The 21,258-nt window shown below is 66.1% G+C and overlaps 2 protein-coding genes across 2 annotated transcripts; one reads left to right on the top strand and one right to left on the bottom strand.

The window, feature by feature from the left end:
* Window positions 1–3,432: 3,432 nt before the first annotated feature.
* Window positions 3,433–5,824, top strand: PIPOX (pipecolic acid and sarcosine oxidase). The gene is made up of 8 exons (XM_088529968.1): window positions 3,433–3,564; window positions 3,645–3,793; window positions 4,287–4,500; window positions 4,587–4,769; window positions 4,849–5,001; window positions 5,074–5,223; window positions 5,530–5,605; window positions 5,694–5,824. The coding sequence occupies exons 1-8, from the start codon at window positions 3,448–3,450 to the stop codon at window positions 5,822–5,824; spliced, it is 1,173 nt and encodes a 390-aa protein (XP_088386094.1). The 5' UTR covers window positions 3,433–3,447.
* A 1,271-nt stretch (window positions 5,825–7,095) lies between these two features.
* On the bottom strand, window positions 7,096–20,006 carry LOC148593637 (unconventional myosin-XVIIIa-like; the record flags this gene model as incomplete). Its single annotated transcript, XM_088529938.1, has 24 exons — window positions 7,096–7,184; window positions 8,335–9,497; window positions 10,115–10,246; window positions 11,452–11,496; window positions 12,044–12,183; window positions 12,290–12,475; window positions 13,218–13,355; window positions 13,514–13,597; window positions 13,682–13,798; window positions 13,998–14,111; window positions 14,339–14,485; window positions 14,609–14,713; window positions 15,160–15,270; window positions 15,565–15,765; window positions 15,850–15,973; window positions 16,997–17,151; window positions 17,228–17,355; window positions 17,434–17,545; window positions 17,624–17,743; window positions 17,824–17,913; window positions 18,539–18,682; window positions 19,136–19,264; window positions 19,743–19,808; window positions 19,897–20,006. Coding segments are annotated over 23 exons (3,854 nt in total), but the record flags the coding sequence as incomplete, so codon positions are not given.
* Window positions 20,007–21,258: the final 1,252 nt, after the last annotated feature.

Raw genomic sequence — 21,258 nt, 5'->3', positions numbered from 1 at the left:
CGGCGGCGGCGGCGATCAGCACCGCGGAGAGCTCCGGTGCGGGCACGGCGGCGCCGCCCGCCGTAACGCTCCGAGCGCGGCGCGCGCCGATCTGCGGCCCGGGGGCTCCTCCCTGCCTGCCCCCGCCGTAACGCTCCGAGCGCGGCGCGCGACGATCCTGCGGGCTCGGGGGGGCGGGGGGCTCCTCCCTGTCTGCCCCCCCCTCCCCCTGCTCCGCCCGCCGTAAAGCTCCGAGCGCGGCGCGCGACGATCCTACGGGCTGGGGGGGGGGGCTCCTCCCTGCCTGCCCCCCGCCCTCCCCGCCGCCGTAATGCTCCGAGTGCGTCACCCACCAATCCTGGGAGCTCGAGGCAGTGTGTGGGGGAGGGGGGACACGGTTCTCCTCCCCCCCCGCACCTGAAAACGGAGCAATTCCCAAATCTGGGGCACGGGAAAGGGGCAGTCCTCCCCCCCTTCCCAGCCCCCTCAAATCTGCCCCTTCCAGGGCACTTACACAGGCAGAATGCGCACAGCCCTCCCAGCTTGGGGATGGGGGGAACCCCCTCTTCCCTCCCCCACGCCTAAATACCCCGTGTGGGGGCTGGGCTCATCATCTCCCAACCAGGGAAACCTGGGGCAAGGGCAGCCCTCTCAACCGGGCTCAGTGCGGGGACGTTATTCCGTGCGGGGCTGCGGGGACGTTATTCCGTGCGGGGCTGCGGGGACGTTATTCCACGCGGGGCTGCATCCCGCTCCCAGCCCGCCTCCCCGTCTCCGCTCTCGCGCACGTCGCCCGCGCCGGAGGCTCCCGGGGGGCACAGGGACACGGCGCTTGCAGCAGGCAGATGGCGTTGGCACCGGCGCGGCAGCTCCGCGCTGAGCGCTGGCCGCTTCTTGCATGCGTTGAAAATAAAAGGAAAAATATCAGGCTCTTTGTTTCATACCCCGCTGCAATCCCTCCGAACACCCGGGTGGCTCCATCCTTTTGCATGGACCCCCATGCGGCCTCGCTCCTCTGCCCTGCAACCAAATGCAACCCCTGGGGTGATTTACTTCTAGTTCAGCCCCTGCTCGTGCTCTTCTGCACCTCGTCGGGGTCGGAACTGGCTCATGTGCCACCTACACGGGTGGCCTGAGCATGGGCAGCCCCATGTGGCACTGGAGCCCCACACACCGCAGAGCTCCCGCTGTGCAAAACCCCAGACTTTGATCCGGCAGCAGCTCCATCAATGTTTAATGCCACGGGAGGGCTGGGGAGATGTGCGTTTTTGAAGCTGGATTGAACTTTGCAAAATTAGGATATTCGAATAATTTTAATCTGCTTGATGCTCCCACCTGGCAGGCACCTGGAATGCTAATGAGAGGCTCGCGGGGTCCCCATGCCCAGGTGGAGGTGTAAATCCCTGCTGGGCTTCCCCTTTCCCTGTTGCCCCAGTCCTCTCCATGCATGCCCAGCCGTGGCCCCCAGCGACTGCCCTTCCAGCAGTGCAATGAGTTGCCCTCAGGTCTCAGCCTAGCACAGCATCACACCCAAGACTGCCAGAATGTGTCACGCAGCTGTCCCCACGTCACCAACCCGCACCTAGAGAGGGTTATTTCCCCCACAATGAGTCCACGGTGTGGGGTGCCCCGCAGGCAGCTCTTGCCCCCTCTCTCAGGCTGCTGCTTGAGCCGCTGCCGCTCAACCCTGGAGCGTGATCCCGCACGGAGCCTTCCTCCTGGCTGCCAGCCATGGACCCGCTCACCCCCGGGGAGCGTTTCCTTCTCGACGCTCTCCTGACCCTCGCGGCAGCTTTAGCTAACGGATTTGGTGCTGCCGCAGAAATCGCCTCCGCTTAATTTAAACCCAGGTCAAGAGGAGCAAGCGAGAGAGGCCATGAGCTCCCTCCTCCTCCTCTCTGCCATGGCCAGAGCTGGGGGCAGCTCCAGGGCTCCCCAAAATGCCCCCAGCACCGTGTGGCTGCTCGGGGGCAGGCGATGCCCTGGGGAGCAGCAACAGGGACCATAGCAGGGTCCTCGGTGCAGCGAAAGGAGCAGCCTGAGGTCCCCGCCGGCGCCTCCCCGCGCCACGGGGGCTTTTCCAGCACCGTCTATTAGCGTGTGGTTAGTGGGAGAGCAGTTCGTTTTGCCATTTAGCGTTTCATGGATAATTAATTATTCCTCGTGCTCCCGGGGAAGAGCAGAACAGGTAGGAGCTGTTCAAAGGCTGCTCAGGCCCTGGGAAATGGGTGAATTATTCACGGCATCAAAGGCAGGGGGAAGCAGGGGGGACAGGCTGCTGCGGTGGAGCTCTGCTGTGCCACCACCGTGCTGTCGGTGCCCGGGATATCTCTGTGCTGAGACCTTGCACGAGGATGCCATGCACTCCTTGCACAGAGGTGCCATGCACTCCTTGCACGAGGATGTAATGCACTCCTTGCACAAGGATGCCATGCACGCCTTGCATGAGGATGCCATGCACTCCTTGCGTGAGGATGCTGTGCACACCTTGCACGAGGACATCATGCACTGCTTGCACGAGATTCCTGCTGGGCCCAGTGTCATCCTCCCAGCAGTTTTCGCAGGCACTTGCTGGCAGCCCAGGGCCTCCCTGCAACAGGGCCAGTGATCCCTGTGGGCCAGCACCAGACAGACCTTCCCTCTCCTCTGAGCAGGATGCAGATGCCCTGACACCTAATAAATCACTGGACATCAGCAAGCAACATGGCAAAATAAATAATGATGCTTAACATTTTGTAATAACAACGATTAACTGGTAAATAATATCTTTCACACCATGAGAGTCAGAGGAAATTAATTCCTCTAATTAGCTGTTGAGCGGCATGGGGGAGAGGTAAGTGCCGGAGGTGCTGAGGGCTGGGTCCCACCTGGAGCACTGGGGAGCCCGTGCAAGCGGCTGCAATATTTGCCCTGCCACTGCCTTGGTTTTCCTCAAATTGGGAGGAATTGCCCCACTGTGTCCCCCACTGATAACGTACTGGCCTAAGGAAGCCGTCCTTACCCTGGGGCCATGGGCGCTGCGGAGCGCCAGGCTCTGCAGAGCTACATGGGACCCTAAATCATGGCTATCTCCCAGAAGAAAAAAAAAAAAGTGGCAACAAAATAGTTTATGGACATAATAAATTGCAGGGGAGGAAAAAAATGTTTCCCTTGGAGGAAGCAGCCCGGCTCCAATCTACACACGGGCAGCAAACAGCCCTCGTCCTGCCGGAGTGGTGTGGAGGGAAAGTGGAATTTATTGGAAATGATTTTCCACCACATTTATCCCACCCTCTGGCTCCCACCTCTCCACACGGTGCTCCTGGTGGCTGCTGGGCCGAATCCGTGCTGGATCCTATCCACACACGGAGACCCGTCCGGGAATGGAGCCAAGCCAGAAACCCCGTGCAGAGCTGGGAGGTGCTTCAGCCCCGGCTGGACTCTGCCCTGTCCCTCCCCTGGGCAGGGGGACAAGGACAAGGGCACATCATGGCGCTGGTGGACGAGCCCTGCTACGATGCCATCGTCATCGGCGCCGGCATCCAGGGCTCCTTCGCCGCCTACCACCTGGCTGAGCGGGGCAGGGCCACCCTCCTGCTGGAGCAGGTAGCCCGGACGCCTGGGCCCACCCCGTTTTGTGGAGCCTGTGGGGCTGTCCCCTGCCACAGAGCCCGTCTGTCCTGCAGTTCCTCCTGCCCCACTCGCGGGGCAGCTCGCACGGGCAGAGCCGCATCATCCGCAGCGTGTACCCGCAGCAGCACTACGCCCGCATGATGCCCGAGAGCTTCCGCCTCTGGCAGCGCCTCGAGGCCCGCGCTGGCACCCGCCTCTACAGGTGACGGGACCCCGGGATGGGGACAGGGCTGCAGGAGCCCCAGGAAACGAGTCTGTAAATAATTCCCACCTCCAGAACCGGTGCTGTCCATTTTGGGGGAGGGAGTGTGTGGCCACTGTGGCCTCAGTTTCTCCGGGGGGACAAAACAAGGATGGGGATGGGAAAGGGGATGAGGATGGGATTGCGGATGAGGATGAGCATGTGGATGTGGAGCTGAATGGGGATGGGGATAGGGATGGGAATGGGGATGGGTCATGGGGATGGGGATGGGGATGGGGAAATGGGGAAATGGGGATGATGGCAGGGATGGGGATGGAGATAGGGAATGGGTTGGGGATGATGACAGGGAGGGGGTTGGGGACAGGGATGGGGTTGGGGAGAGGGACTGGGATTCAAATGGGGATGGGGATAGAGTTGAGGATGAGGATGAGGAATGGGATGGCGATGAGAACGGGGACCGGACACGGGGGCACTGAGGCGGCCGCGGGCGCAGGCAGACGGGGCTGCTGGTGCTGGGGGCGCCGGGGGAGCCGCAGTTCGAGCGGTGGCGGCGGGCGGCCCCGCGGCCCGGCGGCCCCGCGGAGGAGCTGGACGCGGCCGCCCGCGGGCGCCGCTTCCCCGCGCTGCGCGGTCCCGCCGACGGCGCCGCGCTCTGGGACGGCGCGGCCGGGGTCCTGCTGGCCGAGCGGGCGCTGCGGGCCGTGCAGGTGGGTGGGCGGCGCGGCGGGACCCCGTCCCCGCGGGCGGCCCCGCGGTCCCCTCCGCGCCGCTGCCACGCGCCGCGTCGCCGCAGGAGCAGTTCGTGCGCGGCGGCGGCGTCCTGCGCGACGGCGAGAAGGTGCTGGGCATCGAGCCGGGCTCCCCGCTCGTCGTGAGCACCGCGGGCGGCCGCTACCGGGCCCGGCGGCTCGTGGTGGCCGCCGGCGCCTGGAGCCGCGAGCTGCTGGCCCCGCTCGGGCTGCGGCTGCCGCTGCAGGTGAGAGGCACGGGGGCGTCTGCGGACAAGGGAGTGCGGGGTGGGAGGTTGCCTGACCCCCCCTTGTCGCCTCCCGCAGCCCCTGCGCGTCCAGGTTTGCTACTGGAAGGAGAAGGTGCCCGGGAGCTGCAGCCCGGAGCGGCCCTTCCCCTGCTTCTTGGCGGTGGGGCTGCCCCAGGCGTCCCACGACGTCTACGGGCTGCCCGCCTTAGAGTACCCGGGGCTGGTGAAGGTGAGCGGGGACGCAAGGGGGGCGCTTAGGGGGCCCGGCCGCCCCCTCCAACCGGCTGCCCCCCCCGCCCAGATCTGCTACCACCACGGCAGCCCCGTCGACCCCGAGCAGCGGGACCGCCCCGACAGCCCCCCCGACCTGTCCGTGCTGCGCAGCTTCGTGCGCCGCTTCCTGCCGGCGCTGGAGCCCGAGCCGGCGCTGCTGGAGAGCTGCCTCTACACGGTGAGCGGCCGCGGGGGCCCCGGCGTCCGGCCGCCCCGCCCCTCCTCCCTCCCCGGCCTGGACCTTGCTGTCCTCTCCCCGCTTCGTTGGGGCTGGAGCGGGCCCAGGCGTCCTGGCTCGCAGCCCCTCCTGCTCTGGCTGCACCTTGTTACCCCGGGCTGGAGCTGGAAGGGATCCCAGGCGCTGAGGACTCTGGCCTCTCCCCTCCCCTTGGGGCTAGGAGAGGGCCCAGGCGTCCCGGGGGTGGGTGCGGGGGGCTGCACCCCTTGCCCGCCATCCCAGGCCCTCACACCAGGGTCCCCCCAGAACACCCCGGATGAAGACTTCATCCTGGACCGGCACCCCAAGCACAGCAACATTGTCATCGGCGCCGGCTTCTCGGGTAGGCGGGGGGCACCCCATGGCACCCCGACCTCGGGGGCCACTGGGGCTACTGTGCCCCCCGGCACCCGTCCCGCTCCTGCCCACAGGCCACGGGTTCAAGCTGGCGCCGGTGGTGGGGAAGCTGCTGTGCGAGCTGAGCCTGGGCGAGGAGCCGTCCTACAGCCTGGAGCCCTTCCGCATCAGCCGCTTCCCCGGCGCGCTCCGCGCCGCGCTCTAGATCCAGGGGAGCCGCCAGCCTGCGCCGCGCTGCGCGCCCGGAGCTGGGCATCCTGCATCCTGGAATCCTTGCAACTCTGCGCTCCACATCCCCACACCACGGCATCCTGACATTCCCGCATTCCCGCTGCACCTCAGCTTCCCAGCCCCCTTGCCTCCATCCCTGCCTCTCCGTGTCTCCGCATCCCGGCATCCCTTGTTCTGCGCGGTGCCGGCTCTGCCGAGCCCCCGCTCCCACAAAACGAACGTGGGAGCTTTGTCAGCCGCGCGGAGCTGGAGCTGCTGGAGCACAGAAACACGCTCACTTAGGAGTCAACTTAAATGTTTTAATGTTAAATGTGCCATTTTATTATCATTAGATCGCTCCCACTTAATGAAAGCGCATTAGCGCCGCGCGGCTTTTTATGGCAGCGCGCGCCCAACTTGGCCCATTTGTTTCAAAGGGGTGGGGGAAAGGGAGCAAAATGGCCTGGCCCTTTCCGGGGCTCCCTGGGGAACAGGGGGGCCCTGGGGACATGGGGGACACAGGGACCCTCTGAGCACCCTGCAGGGCACCCAACACCACGGCCCCGGCGTGTGGGCACCCTGGGCCCCCAACCTGCAGCTCCTCTGCGTTAACATCGCTTTAAATAATTAACGCTGCGGATTGATGAAGATTTATAAATGATTCAGCGTCCTGGCGCTGCCCGGCAAGGGGCTGGCGCAGCCCCTGGCACATGCAAGCCGGCCTCGCCGCCCGCCAAGGACGGGTGTTTCCAACCCGAAAGGAAAATGGACAGGAAAAGACGCACAGTTGAACTAGTGCAACAACCAGAGGGAGCCGGGGGGTGGGCAGCGACCCCCCGCGTGGGTCCAGTCCGTCGGGATGCGCTCGGAGCCCCAGGGGCAGCAGCCCTGGCGGACCGGGCAGCACGGGGGGCTCCGCCGCAGAGAGACGTCTTTGGCTCAACTAAAAGGTAATGGGAAATGGAGAGCGGAGGGAGGAGCCGGGGCTGCAGGAGAGGGGGTTAAGTTATAAAATAAGGAGAGAGCAGGCACCGAGGAACCTCCCGGGCGTGTGGAGGGGCGAGCGCGCCGGCCCCGCGGGGACGGGAGCGCGCGGGAGACGAGCGTTTTCCACCGTGCGAAAGAAATACGGGGCGCGCGGGCGGCCCTGCGGGGCCGCGGTGGTGGCGGCGCCGGCCGGGGTATTTCTGGGGCCGTGGAAAACGCCGCGGGCGGCTGGTCGGGGCTACGCGGAGGTCTCGGCGGCCCTGCTCTCCGTGTCGCTGTCGCTCGGGTAGCTCCGGGACGAACGCTTGGACCTGGGCGCGCTCTCCACGCTCTCCTGCTCCTCGTCCCAGCGGTCGCAGGCGAAGGCTCTGTGGGAGACACAAAGCATCAGTGAAAGGTGCCATGGCTCTTCCGAATGGGGAAGCTGGAGCCGGGGCTGCCCACGGCACGTGGCCCGTGGGGACCCGCCGAAGCAGCACGCGGGTGTCCCCGGCCATCCCGCTGCCCTTGTCCCCGTGGGAACCGGGGCTCACGCGCCCCACGCTGCAGCGAGCTGCCGCGCCGGCGCCTGCTGCACGCGGCCTCCTTGGCCTCTTTCATCATTTTTTTGAGATATTTTTGGAACGCTTTGGCGTGATTTACTGCTCCCCGCGCTGAGCGCAGCCCGTCAGCCGCAAGGAGGCTGCGTGGGGGCTGCTGCAGCGCTGCGGCGCCTGGCGCCGGCCCCGCACGGCAGCCGAGGTACCGGGGAGGATGCCAACACCAGGGCTTGGAAATGCCCTGGGAATGGCATTTCCCAGGTGCCAGCAGGAGACTCCAAACGCCTGGTGAGCAGCAGCACTCAGCGAGCAGGGGCAGCTCTCCTGCCCCAAAGCCCTGGCGGGCAGTTCATGCCAGCTCCAAGACAGGGTTTGTACAGCTAAAAGCACCTTTTCCTCCACAGCCCTTCTCCGATTTGAGACAGCGGGAAGGGTTTCATACACTGACACGTTGCTCCCGGGAATGGTGGCGATGCCACCTCGGAGCATCCCGGCGCGATGCCCAGGGCAGCGTGTGCCACGTCCGAGTGCAACGGCCGGGCACAACCCGGGTCCTTCCAGCCACGCAGAGGTTGGTTGGTGCTGGGCATCTCCCCCGGGCACGGGGCTGGGGCCCTGCATGGAGCACGGTTGGGAGCCGCTCCGGTCCCGCTGAGCCCTGGCCTGGATGCTCCCCCGTCACACACTGCAGAGGATGCGGTTAGTACCCGGGACACACGTGCAGGGCCGCCCGGCTGCTGCAGGAGGAGCCGGGAGCAGCCGAGGAGCCGGGAGGGACCGGCGCTTCCCCGTGTCCTCCGCTCCGTCACCCTCCAGGGACGGCGTGAGCGGAGAAGAGCTGCACCGTCCATCCGTCCTCCGTCCATCCATCCATGCGTCCGTCCGTGCCGGAGGGACGGAGCCACGCCGGAGCAGGGGGTTAGGGACGAGCGGTTAGTGGCACACGGGGCTCATGCTGCACGGCACACACTGCTCCCACCTCCTGCTCAGTCGCTCTCGGGCCGGTACAGGTACTTCATCATGAGGCTGTCCACCTGCTTCTTGCGCTGCTTCTCCTCCTTCTTCTCCTTGCCGGAGCGACCCGCTCCCGCGCTCGGCTCCGCGCCCGCCTTCCGGGGACCCTTCTTGATGCTGGAGCTGCTCCGGTAGGAGACGGTGGAGCCAGAGGACGACTCAGAGGACGACTCGGAGGAGGACTCGGAGGACGACTCCGATTCCGACGGCTTCTTCTTCTTCTTCTTGCCTTTCTTCTTGGCCTTCTTGGCGTGCTTCTTGGAGCTCTTCCTCTTGCGCCCCTCTTCCTCGGAGGACTCTCCGGAGCTGCTGCCGCGGCGGCCCTTGCCGTGGGGCGGCCGCGAGAAGTCGAGCGCGGAGGCCGAGCGGCGGAGGCCGCCGGCGGGGCGCTCGGCGCGGGGCAGCACGGCGCTGCGGGCGCTGCGCACGCTCCGGCCGTCCTCCCCGTCGTCATCGTCGTCCTCGTCGGAGGCCGGGCGGGAGCGCGCGGAGCCCAGGGGCCGGTAGCTGAGCACCTCCTCGATGGCGGCCTCCAGGTCGGGGTCAAGGTAGGAGCGGGACCCGGCGCCGGGGCGGCCGCCGGCGCTGGAGGCGGCGCTGCGGGGCCGCGGCGGCACCGAGAAGCTGCGGCCGAGCGGCGGGGGGCTGCGGGCGCCGGCATCCGCCTCGTCGCGGGCCAGCGAGAGCCGCGAGTCGGCGCGGCGGCTCCGCAGGCTGCCCGGGCTCGAGAGCGCGAAGCTGAGCGCCGAGACGCCGTCGTCGTCGTCGTCATCCTCCGGGCCGCGCCACGAGGCCGAGGACGCCCGGCTCACCGGGGCCGACGCGGCCGCCGCTTTGCCCACGTCGGTGGCGGAGAGGGACCAGCGCTTCTGCAGGCCCTGGCGCGCGCGGCTGCTCGCTTCGGCCAGCGCGCGCGCCACCTCGCTCGCCCGGTCGTCGGCCTCGGGCCGCGCGCCGCGCCGGGGCGGCCGCTCGGGCGACGCCGGCCGCTCGCCCAGCGCGGAGAAGAGCGTCCGCTCGTCCCCGCGCCCGCCGATGGAGTCCTTGAGGCCGGCGCGCTTGCGGTAGCTGAGGCAGCTGGCGGCCGACGCCGGCCGCTCCTCGGCCTCGCCGCCGTCCTTGCCGTCCCTGCGCGCGCCCGCGCCGCGGGGGACAAGAGACACCGGGGTGAGCGGGCGCCGGCGCGCGCCGCACGGCACCGCGCGGCACAGCGGGCTCGATAATTTGCGTCAGAGGGAAATAGCTCCATGGCAAATGGGATGCAAATTAGGGTTTTGTTCTCGCCCGCCGCTTTCATTCCCCTTTAAAGCGCTGCCTTCAATTTATTTCCTTGTCAGCTACCTGGAGCAGCAGCGCTTGATGCCCAACTTCAGAAGCGGCCGCATTATCTCCAATAACAAAATGTTTTACATCGGCGCCGCGGAATTAATTAAGGCAATTAGGGACGAGCGGCGCGGCTCTGCCCCCGGCGCGGCGGGGAGGGAGCCCCTGGGATGCTGCGGCCCCGGCAGGCTCCGGGGCTGCGGGAAAGCGATCCGCGCTCCTCCGGAAAGCTGGGAGCGACGGGGGGGCCAGGAGCAGCGCGGAGGCGGCCGCTTGGCCTCACTTGGGCACAGAGATGCTCAGGGAGGAGGAGGAAGGCTGCATCCTCCCGCTGTGGGATCACGCTGCGGCCCTGCATCCACCTGGCGATGCCTTCCCCTTGCCCTCGGTATTCCCCGGCACAACCGTGCCCGTGCGAGCGCGGCACCCACCTGCTGCCCTTCAGGCTGCCGTCGTCCGAGACCGCTTTGGAGGAGCCTTTGCTCTTGGAGAGCCACGACTTGACCCCGTCCACCCGCTCCTCCAGCTCCGAGTCCGCATCCGAGTCGCCGTCGCTGCGGGAGGAGAGAGCCGGGGCGGCGCGGAGCCGCGGTGAGCGCGGGCAGAGCCGCGGGGCAGGACGGCAACCGCCGCGAACGCTCCGGAAACCTCCGGCCTGCCCAGACCCCGGAGCCGGGAAGCAAACGAGCAGCTTCGTTCTTTATGGGCCGCCGTCAAGCGCAAAATTACGCGAGCGAGAGCTGCGCCGCTGTCCCCAGTAAACAGGAGTTTAGCAGCCGAGCAGAAACGACTCCGGCAAGGCGGGCGCACGAGCGCGGCGGGCAGATTTACAGCCCCACCGCGACGGCGAGCCCCTGATTTACGTGCGCACATAAAAAAAGCCGTATCTGGCTTAAAACATCTAATTTATAACAGCGCTTCGCAACCATATTGATTGCCTTTAGAAAGGAGGTGCCGTATGCATTGCAAAATCCATTTCTCCACGTTAAAAGCATCCCCGCATAAATCTCCGCTAATACGTAACTGCTCGCTGCTTTCATTAGGGTTATTGCAGTAACAGCTGTATCTATAAGGAAATCGAAGCGCTGTTTTTGCCCTCCCTCCCAGTGCTGGCCAGGGAGACGGCCGTGCACAGGCTCCTGCCTCCTCTCCGCCTGCAAACGGGTGCAATAATATGATTTTAAGTGGGTTTTTTATCCGCCTGGCCTTGGGTTCACAGAGGACAGGCTATTAGAGCCCCTGCATATGGATCCCGCTTATTAAATCCCAAGCAAGGAGCTGAATTTCCTTCCGTTTCTTCCTCCCCAGCAATATACCCAGCTTTGCTTTTTTTTTTGCCTTAAAAAAAAGAGGGAAAAAAAACCGAACGAGCCCCATAAACAAACTCCAGGAGCAGCCGAGATTTTAAATCGCCAGAATTAAACTCCACGTCAAACGCAATTTATGTCCAGGCGCGCGTGCCATTAGTTAACCGGGATGCGAGTCGCGGGGGAGCAAACAACGCAGCCGCAGCGGCGGGGGATATTAATTGTGCATGACAACAGGGCTCCGATGGCCCTCGATCACTGCTCCGCGCGATTACATTTATCATTAACCGCTATGGATCCCGGCGGATCCGGCGGCCCCTTCCCGCGGGAAGGGCCGGAGGTGGCGGGATGCGGTTAGGGGCGACCGCGGCACCGTTAGAGCGTGCGCGGGGCATGCGGGGGGTTAGCGCGAGGGTTAGCGCCGGGGGCACAAGGAAAGAGGAGGTCCTCACAGTTTATTCTTTCTTTTCTGATATTTTGTCACCATGTCCTGCAAACTGGGAAGGGGAGGGAGGGATGGGGGAGGGAGAAAAACACAACAGAAATCAAATGAACTTAAAAAAAAAAAAGAAAAAAGAGACCAAATGGAGGGGAAAGAAAGCAAATTAAATGACCCAGGGTGGGCTGGGAGATGGTGAGGATGGGGAGGAAGGAGAGGAAGGGGAGGAAGATGAGGGTGGGGAGGAAGATGAGGGTCTGGAGCATGGGGAGGAAGGCCAGGATGGGGAGTAAGGCGAGAAGGGGGAGGATGGGGAGGAAGGGGAGGATGGGGAGGAAGGCAAGGAGGGATGGGAAAAGCGAGGAGGGAGAGGGAGGCAAGGAAGGGGAGGATGGGGAGGAAGGCTTTGCGCCTGGCATCCCTGCCCTCCCGCTGCCCTCCCCAGGGCTCCCTGGGCTGTTTCCAGCCGCCGCCGCCGCTCGGCAGCGTCCCGGCTGCCCAGGGTCCTGCTCGAGCAGGCCGAGCCGCGGGGCAGGGGCACGGACGGGTGGACGCCGCGTCCCGCCGGGCGCCCGCGGCGCGTCGGCGCGCGGCGCCGCGCTCACCTGTTGATGAGGTCCTCGTTGCTGTCGCTCTCCATCTCGTCCTCGATGGCCGCCTGCAGGTCCCCGATGCGCTTGAAGGCGAGTTTCAGGTCCGACTGCAGGCTCTGGTTGGCGGCTTCCAGGCTCTCCAGGTCCATCTCCTGCAGGGACATGGCTTGAGCGTGGGCAGCCCCGCGAGACCCTCCCTTATCTCCCTACGGATGCGGGAGCCGCTGCTGCTGGCACCCGGACGCCGGGGCCCCTCACCAGCTCGTGCTTCTTGCGGCTCGCCTCCGCCTCCTTCTTGGCCAGCTCGCCCATCTCCTCCTTGACGTCGCGGAGCTGCCGCTGCAGCCGCTTGTTCTGCTCCTTCTCGCGGCTCTCGGCGGCCGCGCGCTGGTCCCGCTCCTCCGTCAGCTTCTCCAGGTTCTCCTTGAGGCGTGTGGCCAGGCTCTGCGGAGCGGGGAGCCGTGGGGACACCGGCACCAGCCCCGTGGCGCCAAGAGGGCCCAGGCGTCCGGGTTCCTGCCCCCCCATACCCTCCCCATGTTGGGATTCACCTGCCGGGCCAGAGCTAACGCAGGGAGCGATGCCGGCACCATGAATTTACATGAGGGGCCCGGGAGAAGGAGAAGGAGGAGGAGGAGGGGAGGGAGAGACGTGTCACCAGCAGGAACCCCCCCTGGGCCAAGGAAGGGGCCGAACAATTGCTGGGGCTTTGGTGAATTGGAAAAATAGATTTAACTTTGTGTGAAGTAATTACAGCATGTAATGTAGGGAAAAAATAGCTTCCATTCTCCAGCAGCCGCCGAGGCAGCCGCTGCATATTTATGGCCCCGGCAGAGAGAGAAGGAAGGGAAATAACAGCTAGGAAAATATTAAGAGGAGAGCTAAGCTGCTCGGCTCCCTCGGCGGCGGACTGCAGCGGCAGAATATAAAGCAGGCTGCGTTTAGCGGGGCCGGGAGAGTCTATAATTTCGCTAAGTCGATGCAGGGAAATAGCAGCACTTTGCCAGGCTGGGCGGTGGATTATTGTTATCAGCGCCGGCGGGGAGCTTTCCCGGGAGGCCGCGGGGCCGCGCGCGCTCCGAGCGCCGGGGGCAGCCGTGGAGAAACAGGGATGGATGTGGAGGAGCCCCCGGCAGCACCGTGTCCCCACGTCCTCCCCCCGTGAGGAGCCCCGAGCGGCGCCCACCTCCAGCCGCTTGACTTGCGTCCGCTCGAACTCCAGCCTGGTCTCCAGCTCGCGGATCTTGGCCTCCTGCCGGCTCACCAGCGACTTGTCCACCATGGACTGCTCGAGGAACTCCAGCTGGCTCTGCAGCCCTTGCAGCTGGGGACGGGGCAGGGTCAGCGCGGTGCCGGGCACCGCCAGCCGTAATGCCCGCGGCACCACGGCTGCACGGGGGCCCTGGGGCGCTCGCCCTGCTCTGAGCGCTCCCCGGGGTCCGAGCGCGTTACGGGCTCGAACCTGGCGCCAGCGCTGCCCACCTTCTCCTGCAGCTCCTGCTTCTCTTTGCCGACGTCCTCCAGCTGTGTCTGGAGGTCATTCATCTGTGCCAGGTCCCGGGAAGCCTGCGGGGCGAAGCCGGGGCCGTCAGTGGAGCGGGATGCTCTGCCCCTGCCCTAGGGGCTGCGGCGGTCGCGATCTCCCCTCACCTGGGCCACAGCCGCCTTGTGCTTCTTCATCAGCTCGTTCATGTCCTCCTGGTCTTCCTCCAGGCGACTCTGCACCTCGTTCTTCTCCCGCTGCAGCCGGCTCAGCTGCTCTTCCAGCTGCGAGAGCGGAGCAGGTTGCACCGCAGTGCCCCAGCGCTGCTGGCCAAGCCCCACCGAGCATCCTGCTCCCCCAGAGGCTGGGGACCGCCAAGACACCCGAGCAAGAACCCCCTGACATTGTCCCACATGGCCTGGGCTCATCATGTGCAGCACTAGCTGGGATGGGAGGGCACGTGCCCATAGGGAGCAGCCTTACCGCGGCCTTGGCCTTGGAGAGATCGTCGATTTGCAAGTGGAGATCTTCGATCTCCACCTCCATGGACTTGCGGGCTTTGACGGCGGCCGCGCAGGTGAACTCCGACTCTTCGAGCTGCAGGGAGCAGAGTCAGCGCCCGGCTCTGCCCCGAGAGCACCGTGGGGACGCAGGGGACATTCCTGGCACCACAGCAGCTCAGGCTGTGAGCTGGCAATTCCCAAACTCAGCCCAGCGCAGCAGGAGAGCAGCAGGATTTGCAGCAAGGGGCTGCAGGACGGCGTGGGGCCGTGGTGGGGACACAGGGCTGCGTGTGGCTGCGGGCACCGGGGCTGGACGCGCACCTGGTTCTTGAGCTGCGCGATCTCCCTCTTGCTGGGCGCGTTGTTTTTCAGGTGGTCGAGCATGATCTGCGCGTCGGCCAGCAGCGCCTTGGTCCTCTTCAGGTCCCTGCGCAGGCGCTTCTCCGTCTCAAAGTCCCGTTGGTTGACCTGGGGCGAGGGAGGCCGTGCCAGGAGCCCTGGGTGCTCCCAATGGCACGTGGGCACCCCGGCACCCTCCCAGCGCCCATCGAGTGAGGCGTCAGCAAGGGGGTGCTGGAGTGTGGCCCCTACCTGGTCGCTGACAGCGGATAACTTGCTCTCCAGCTCTCGCTTCTCCCTCAGCACCTTCTGCTTGTCTTCATACTCCTCCTCCAGCTGCACCTCCATCTGCTTCAGCTGGGGGCAAACGTCGCAGTGAGGGTCTGGCTGTAGCCAGAGCATCCGGGGACCCCCAAGGGTTGTGGTGCCCTCAGGCAGCGGGAGAAGGACTGAGACTCCGGTTGCCCCATGCGTCCCGCTTCCCCACGACCCAGGTTTGGGACACTGGATGAACCCACGGGTTGCGTGCAAAAACGCTCAGTTGGGCAACCAAAAGCTGCAGAGCCCAGCAGGATGTTGTCCCAACGCGAGAGGGACCAGTCCGACCTGCCCAGCCAGCCGGAGCCAGGCAGTGCCCACGTGGGAAGCCGGGAATGCTGCGTGACGGTGCCTGGACGGCATCGCCCCGCCGCACCGGGGAGGCAACGCCGGGACCCCTGTGCCACCAGGGCCACCCACAGCACCGGGACCCTCGCACTGCCGGGACCCCCGCGCGGGTGCAGGGCGCCGCGGCGGGGCCCTACCTTCTTCTGGCACGACTGCCGTATCTCCTCCACCTCCTCGTCGCGGCTCTCCACCTCCTTGGCGTGCGTCTGCCGCAGCCGCTCCATCTCCATCTCCAGCCGCAGCTTGGCCTGTGGGTGACAGCGTGGCCATGGGTGACAGCCCCACATCGGCCACCCCCTTCCTCTCCCCTCTTGGCACCTACTTGCAAAGCCCCCCGCTCCGAGGCCAGCCTGGCCGCGCGCTCCAAGGCCACCTCCCGCGCCATGGCACGCGGGCAGCGTGTCCGCGGAGCGCGGTGCGGGGACAAAAAACGGGCTGGCGGCGGCGGCCTCGGCTTCCCGGGCTAAGCCCGGCCCAGGTAATAACAGCCCTGCACGAAACCACCCCGCCCTGAAACCAGGGCGGGCCGGGGCCGCTGGTACCTGCTCCAGCATCTGGATGGTGCCCGCCTGCTCATCCAGTTCCTCCTCCTGGTCCTTGACCTTCGCCTCCAGGTCCCGCAGCTGCTTCTTCACCTTGGCCAGGGAGGCCTCGTCCTTGGACTCCTGCGACGAGATGTCCTGCAGCTCGGCCTCCAGTGCCTCCACCTTCTGTGTCAGGCTGGCGATGTCCGCGTCCCTATCCTGTGGGAAATGGGGACAACGGTGAGCTGGGACTGGGGGGGATCCAGTGCACCACGGTGGTGGCAGCGCCCCCGGATCGCTCACCTCCAGCAGCTGCTTGAGGCCGAAGGCCTCGGCCACCAGCACGTCCTTCTCGCGGCTCAGCTTCTCCCGCTGCAGCCGCTCGCGCTGCGCTTCCTCGTGGGCCTGCGAGAGCTCGCCGTCGAACCTGCGCGGGAGAGGACGCCGGGCTGGCCCCGCGTGCCGCCGCCACCGCCGCGCCACCGCCGCGCCGCGCGGGGACACCCGGCTGGCCGCGACGCCACGATGCCGCTCGCCCTGGCGGTGTCACAGCTGGGAGCCCGTCGCAAACGCTCTATTTGCAAGCCTCTCATTTCCAGCACAACAGCTCCGCGCAGGGAGCCACTCGGAGAAACTCCTCCGGACGCCGTCGCTGAATTGCTAATCAAGATCGTGGCCCTCGTGGCATCAACCCCAGCGGCCACAGCCACCCGTGGCAGGGCTGGGCTCCACACGGGTGGCTGGGCAGGACGCGGTGCACAGCGGGATGCACGCACAGAGCATCCCGCAGCCACACAGGGACATGAGCTGCACCTCTCAGCACATGCCCCGGAGCCGGCGAGCAGCACGGATGGCCTCTGCCAGGGTCCCCAGGATAGGATCTGGCGGCTCTGCTCCAAAATTCCTGCCTTTGGGGCTTGGAGAATAACCCTGCGCTGGAGTTTGTGACCTGCCTTAAACACCCCAGCAGCTAATCCCCATTTTTCCTCGCGCTGGGTAATAAACAGCTGCATTAGCACAGACTCCAATCCACGGAAATTGAAATTAATTAGATTGGATTCTCGCGCTGTATTTGTGTGTGTGATCATTACCATAATGAGATGAAAGCGTCCCCGCTGCTTAATAACGTTAGCAAACTTTGGGGCCGGGAGCGAGCGAGCGCCGAGGCGCGCGGAGGGCATGCTCCTCCGCCGCGCAGCGCCCGCCACGGCGCTCGCTGCCGTCCCCGAGCCCCGGGAGGCTCCCTGCGCGCGCGGAGACGGTCCCCAGCCCTGCGCGTCCCCCTCAGCTTGCAAGGGGAACCGTGCCGTGTTGGGGATGGCCCCCTCGGTGACACGGGCGCGGGGGAAGTGCCCAATCCCTGCTGAAACGGCCCAACAGCCCTGCTAAAAGGGTCCAAGCGGCTCCCACGAGGCTCCCCGAGCGCTCGCGGCGCTGCCCCAGCTCCCACCTCCGCTGCTTCTTCTCCAGGTCGTGGTTGCGTCCCTGCTGGCCCTCGAGGTGCAGCTTGGTGTCCTGCAGCTCGGACGTCAGGCGCTGGCACTTCTTCTTCAGCTGCTGCAGGGCCCGCTGGCTCTCCTCGCTGTCGGCTTGCAGGTCGGTGAGCTGCGGGCAGGGCGGTGAGCGTCCCGCGGCACGGCCGGGCGCCCCGGACGCCGCCGCCGCGCCGAGCCGCCCTCACCCTCCTCTCCAGCTGCCGCTTGCCCTGCTGCTCCAGCTCCAGCTTGTCCTCCAGCTCCTGCTGCAGCCGCTTCTTGGTGAAGTCGATCTCCCGCACGGCCCGCTCGTATTTCAGCCGCCACTCGCCGCCTGCGCCGCAGCCGCGGGGTCAGGGCTGGGGACGGCACGTGGGGTGGCAGGAGGAGGGGGACGGGGACATCACAGTACCTGCGTCATCGTCGTCCAGCTCCCCGTTGAGCTCGGCCGCCCGGATGAGCCGGGCCTCCATCACCTCCATCTCCATGGACTCCATCTGCTTCTTCAGCGCATCGTACTTGGCCTGGGGGGGTGGGACAGGAACCCGTGAGCCCCCCAAACCCTCCATGGTCAGGGGGAGGCTCCGGCGGGGCGCCATTACCTGCAGGTCCTTCATCTCCTTCTCGGCCCGCAGCCTCTCGGCCGTCTCGGCGTCCAGCAGCTGCGAGGCCGACTCGCCCGTGTTCCGCTCGTCCGTCAGCTCCGACGTCAGCTCCGTGATCTGCGGGGAAAGGAAGGGGGACATGGGACAGGGTCCCCCAAGCGCCGAGGGGACAGAGCAGGGACACGGCCGGCACCTACCCTGCTCTCCAGGCGGTCGCTGTGCAGCCGGAGCTCGTTGCGCTCCTTCTCCACCTTCTCGAGCTTGCCCTTGAGCTGCTGGATCTCTTCCTGCAACAGACCAGGCGCCGAGTGAGGGGGCCGCCCGCCAAGGGCTTGGCAGGCACGAGTTTGGCAGGTCTCTGCACCCCTCCGGCGCCGCCGGGGCAGGGTGAGGGCTCCGCGGGGCCGGGAGGCGCCGGCAGCGCGCGCGGCAGCCGCAGCTCCCCCTCTGCAAAGGGCTCGGCCGGGACTTTCCCGGGCCGGCTCCGCGCTCCGGCGCGCCGGCTCCAACCCCATAAATGGTGTCGAAACGCCGGGCGGCCCCGCACGCTGCACGCCCCGCGCCGCGCTCCCGATGCGCCGCGGAGGGGTCCCCGCCAGCACCCAAACGTGTCCCCTCTCCGGTGCCACGGGCTCGGGTGCCTGCAGGTGGCACCAACCAGCGCGGGGCCGCTGTGCCCACCAGCTTCCAGCACCGCTGCCCTCCCCGGGGCGTCGTGGCGCCTCTGGAGCGGGGTGAAAGCCGAGCCCGGCTCCCCGCGCCGCCGGGACACGAGTGTCCGGTTGCCGGTGGCCCCTGCCTCTTGCCGTGCGGTTCCATTTCCATCCTGCCCGCCTCGTAACGCGGCTCCCACGATGCTAATGACCACGCGAATGCATGAGCGATGCCACCCCGTGCCGCCGAGATACCCACGTCCTTGCCGCGGATCTGGTCCTCGGTGAGCTGCACCTCGATGAGGGGCCGCACGGTGGTGAAGAGCTTCCACCAGGGCCAGCCCTTCACCCCCTTGTTCTTCTTGATGTTCTTCTGCACGCAGCGGATGGCCAGGTCCTGGATCTGCAGGGGCAGAGGCGGTCAGAGCCCCCCGCCGCGCTCCCCTTCGCTCGCGCCGCCAGGAATCGCGCTAATTGCAAGAATTTTAGCCGCCGCTTGATTATCTGCTGCGCCCCGGCCCGCCGCGGCTGCAACAGCTAATCTTGCTGAAACACAAGGCGCCCGCTTCGTGCGCTCTTTAATAATAAAAGTAGGTGCTGACACGGCTACTTCATCTTAATGCAACCCCGCGGCTGCCACGGGGGTGTCCCGCACCCTCCCCGGGCCCAACGTGCCCCCCCGGGGCCCTCCCTGCGCCCAGGGCCGGCCCCCACCTCGGCGCGAGCGGGGCCCCGCGTCCCCGGCGCGCGCGGAGGGCGGGAGGGGGAGGCGCTGGCCCCGGCGGCGGCGGCAGAAAAGCCGCGCTGCCCATTTTAGGCGAAATTGTGGAGCGGCGAGGGGAGAGGCGCCACGAACCTTCCTCTTCTTGAAGAGCTGCCGCGCCAGGAAGCCCCTGCACGCCGCCTGGAACAGCGTGATGTTCTTGCTCGTCTGCTCGTCCCGCTGCTCCTCCAGCCTGGCCAGGCACCCTGCCCGGAAAAACACCTGCGGGGTAAAGGGGACGGTGGGTGAGGCGAGGGCAGCCCCGTGCCCATCGCAGGTACCGCCGAGCCCCAGCGATGCCCGTGCGAGAGGCAGGACCGCGGATGCTCCGTGCGGAGCGGCGGCATGGTGGGAGCATCCCGTAGCTGTGAAACAGCAGCTCCCTGCATGCCAGTCCCTGCATCCTAAAAAGGTGGGCAGCACATGCCCCTTGCAAGGTCCCCATGTCCCCTCCAGCTCTTGTCCCCCGGGGGTGACTCCGTCCTCACCCTTACCCACTCCAGATGGTGCCGTGCGGGGCCGCGTGCTGCTCCAGGGCTGCCCCGCTCCAAGTGGGACTGAACACCCGCCCTTTATTCCCTGGGCACGAGGAATGCCGTAGGCGGGAGCCAACACAGCTGCCCTTGTCCCGCGCGGCGCTGCGCGGCGCCTGGCATCGGGCAGGGCACGTCCCCCGGGGCGCGCGCAGGGAGCTCCTTACCCGGCTCAAGCCCATGTGGTAGCTGCTCTTCTCCAAGTCCAGTGACTCCAGCAGCTCCTCCACCGCCTGCGGGGCACGAGGAGCATTGGCAGGGCTGGCTCCGAGCCCGCGCGGGAGCCGCGAGCGCCGCTGCGCCCGGCGAGGCCGTCCCTACCCGCTTCTCGTCCACCACGATGTAGTTGCGGCCGTGCTTCTTGGTGAGGTGAGGGGCCAGCACGTCGAAGCGCCGCCTGAACTCCGCAAAGACCATGTGGTCGGGGTAACCTGCGGGCGCAAGGGAGAGCTGGGCATTGGGGCAGCCGGGGACACAAGGGCTGCTCCATCACACACGCAGAGCCCCGCGGGGACCAAAGGGACAGGGCTGGTCCCGCAGGGAGCAGAGAGATTCCATGTCCATCCTGGCAGAGCTGCAGGAGGCTCTGCTTGGCCTCAGTGGCTGGATCCGAGGGGAAAAGCAGCCGGCTTCCAACCTCAGGGACAGCGTAGAGCATCACCGTGCGTGACACCAACAGCTCCCGCTACGGAGCGATCTCAGCTCCAATTAGCTTCAGCATTAGAGCGTTGCTGCTCTTCCATGTCTTAATTAATCCCGGGGTATTGACGGGGACGCCGACCCCGCTGCAGCTGGTGGCGGCGGCGATCGATGCGGAAGGCGTGCGCCCGGCATCGATTTCCCTTCGGAGCGATAGCGGCTCAGCGCCGAGGCGATAAACCTTGGCTCGGCGGAGCCGCTCGTATCGATAAACGCTCTGCGCAGCGCGACCCGAGTCCCGCTGCGGGACAGGGGCCGGCTGCCAGCAGGGAGAGCTGCCAGGAGCAGGGAGGCCCCAGCGCAGACACCCAAGTAAGGCCATGTCTGTCCCCTGCGATCCGATAACAGCCCGGCGGCCGGCGGGGGGAAAGCAGGGGCAGCCCAGGCTGGCTGGCACGAGCCCTGGGTTTTCAACGATGGGGCTTGCAGCAGCAGGACCAGCCTCTGGCCATAGAATCATAGAATCATAGAATGCTTAGGGTTGGAAGGGACCTCTAGAGATCATCTAGTCCAACCCCCCTGCATACGCAGGGTCACCTAAAGCACGTGGCACAGGGCTGCGTCCAAGCGGGGTTTGGCCATCACTGAAAAGAGACCAGCACCATCCTCTGCACTCCCTCCCTTGAGGTACTTATAGACACCGATCACATCCCCTCTCAGCCTTCTCTTCTCCAGCTGAACAGGCCCAGCTCCCTCAGCCTCTCCTCATAGGGCAGATGTTCCAGGCCCCTGATCATCCTTGTAGCCCTGCGCTGGACTCTCTCCAGCAGCTCCACATCCCTCTTGTCCTGTGGAGCCCAGAACTGGACACAATACTCCAGATGCGGCCTCACTAGGGCTGAGTAGAGGGGCAGGATCTGCTGGAGACGCTCTTCTTAATGCACCCCAGGATCCCACTGGCCTTGGCCACAACAGCACGCTGCTCTCTCATGGTCAACTTATCATCCATGCAGATGGCCATGCAGAAGGTGTTTCCCAGGGGTG

The sequence above is a fragment of the Tinamus guttatus genome, unplaced genomic scaffold, assembly GCF_059628265.1.
Source record: "Tinamus guttatus ecotype Peru unplaced genomic scaffold, ASM5962826v1 Tinamus_guttatus_pri_ptg000356l, whole genome shotgun sequence".
Lineage (NCBI taxonomy): Eukaryota > Metazoa > Chordata > Aves > Tinamiformes > Tinamidae > Tinamus > Tinamus guttatus.
Note: the sequence above shows the minus strand (reverse complement) of the source record. Positions and strands in the feature narration are given on the sequence as shown.

Excerpts from the sequence above, each read along its gene's own strand:
- PIPOX (XM_088529968.1), top strand. The coding sequence starts at position 3,448 with ATGGCGCTGGTGGACGAGCCCTGCTACGATGCCATCGTCATCGGCGCC. Across the intron at positions 3,794-4,286 it reads GCTGGCACCCGCCTCTACAG|GCAGACGGGGCTGCTGGTGC; the intron begins GTGACGGGACCC and ends CCGCGGGCGCAG. Across the intron at positions 5,224-5,529 it reads TGGAGAGCTGCCTCTACACG|AACACCCCGGATGAAGACTT; the intron begins GTGAGCGGCCGC and ends GGGTCCCCCCAG.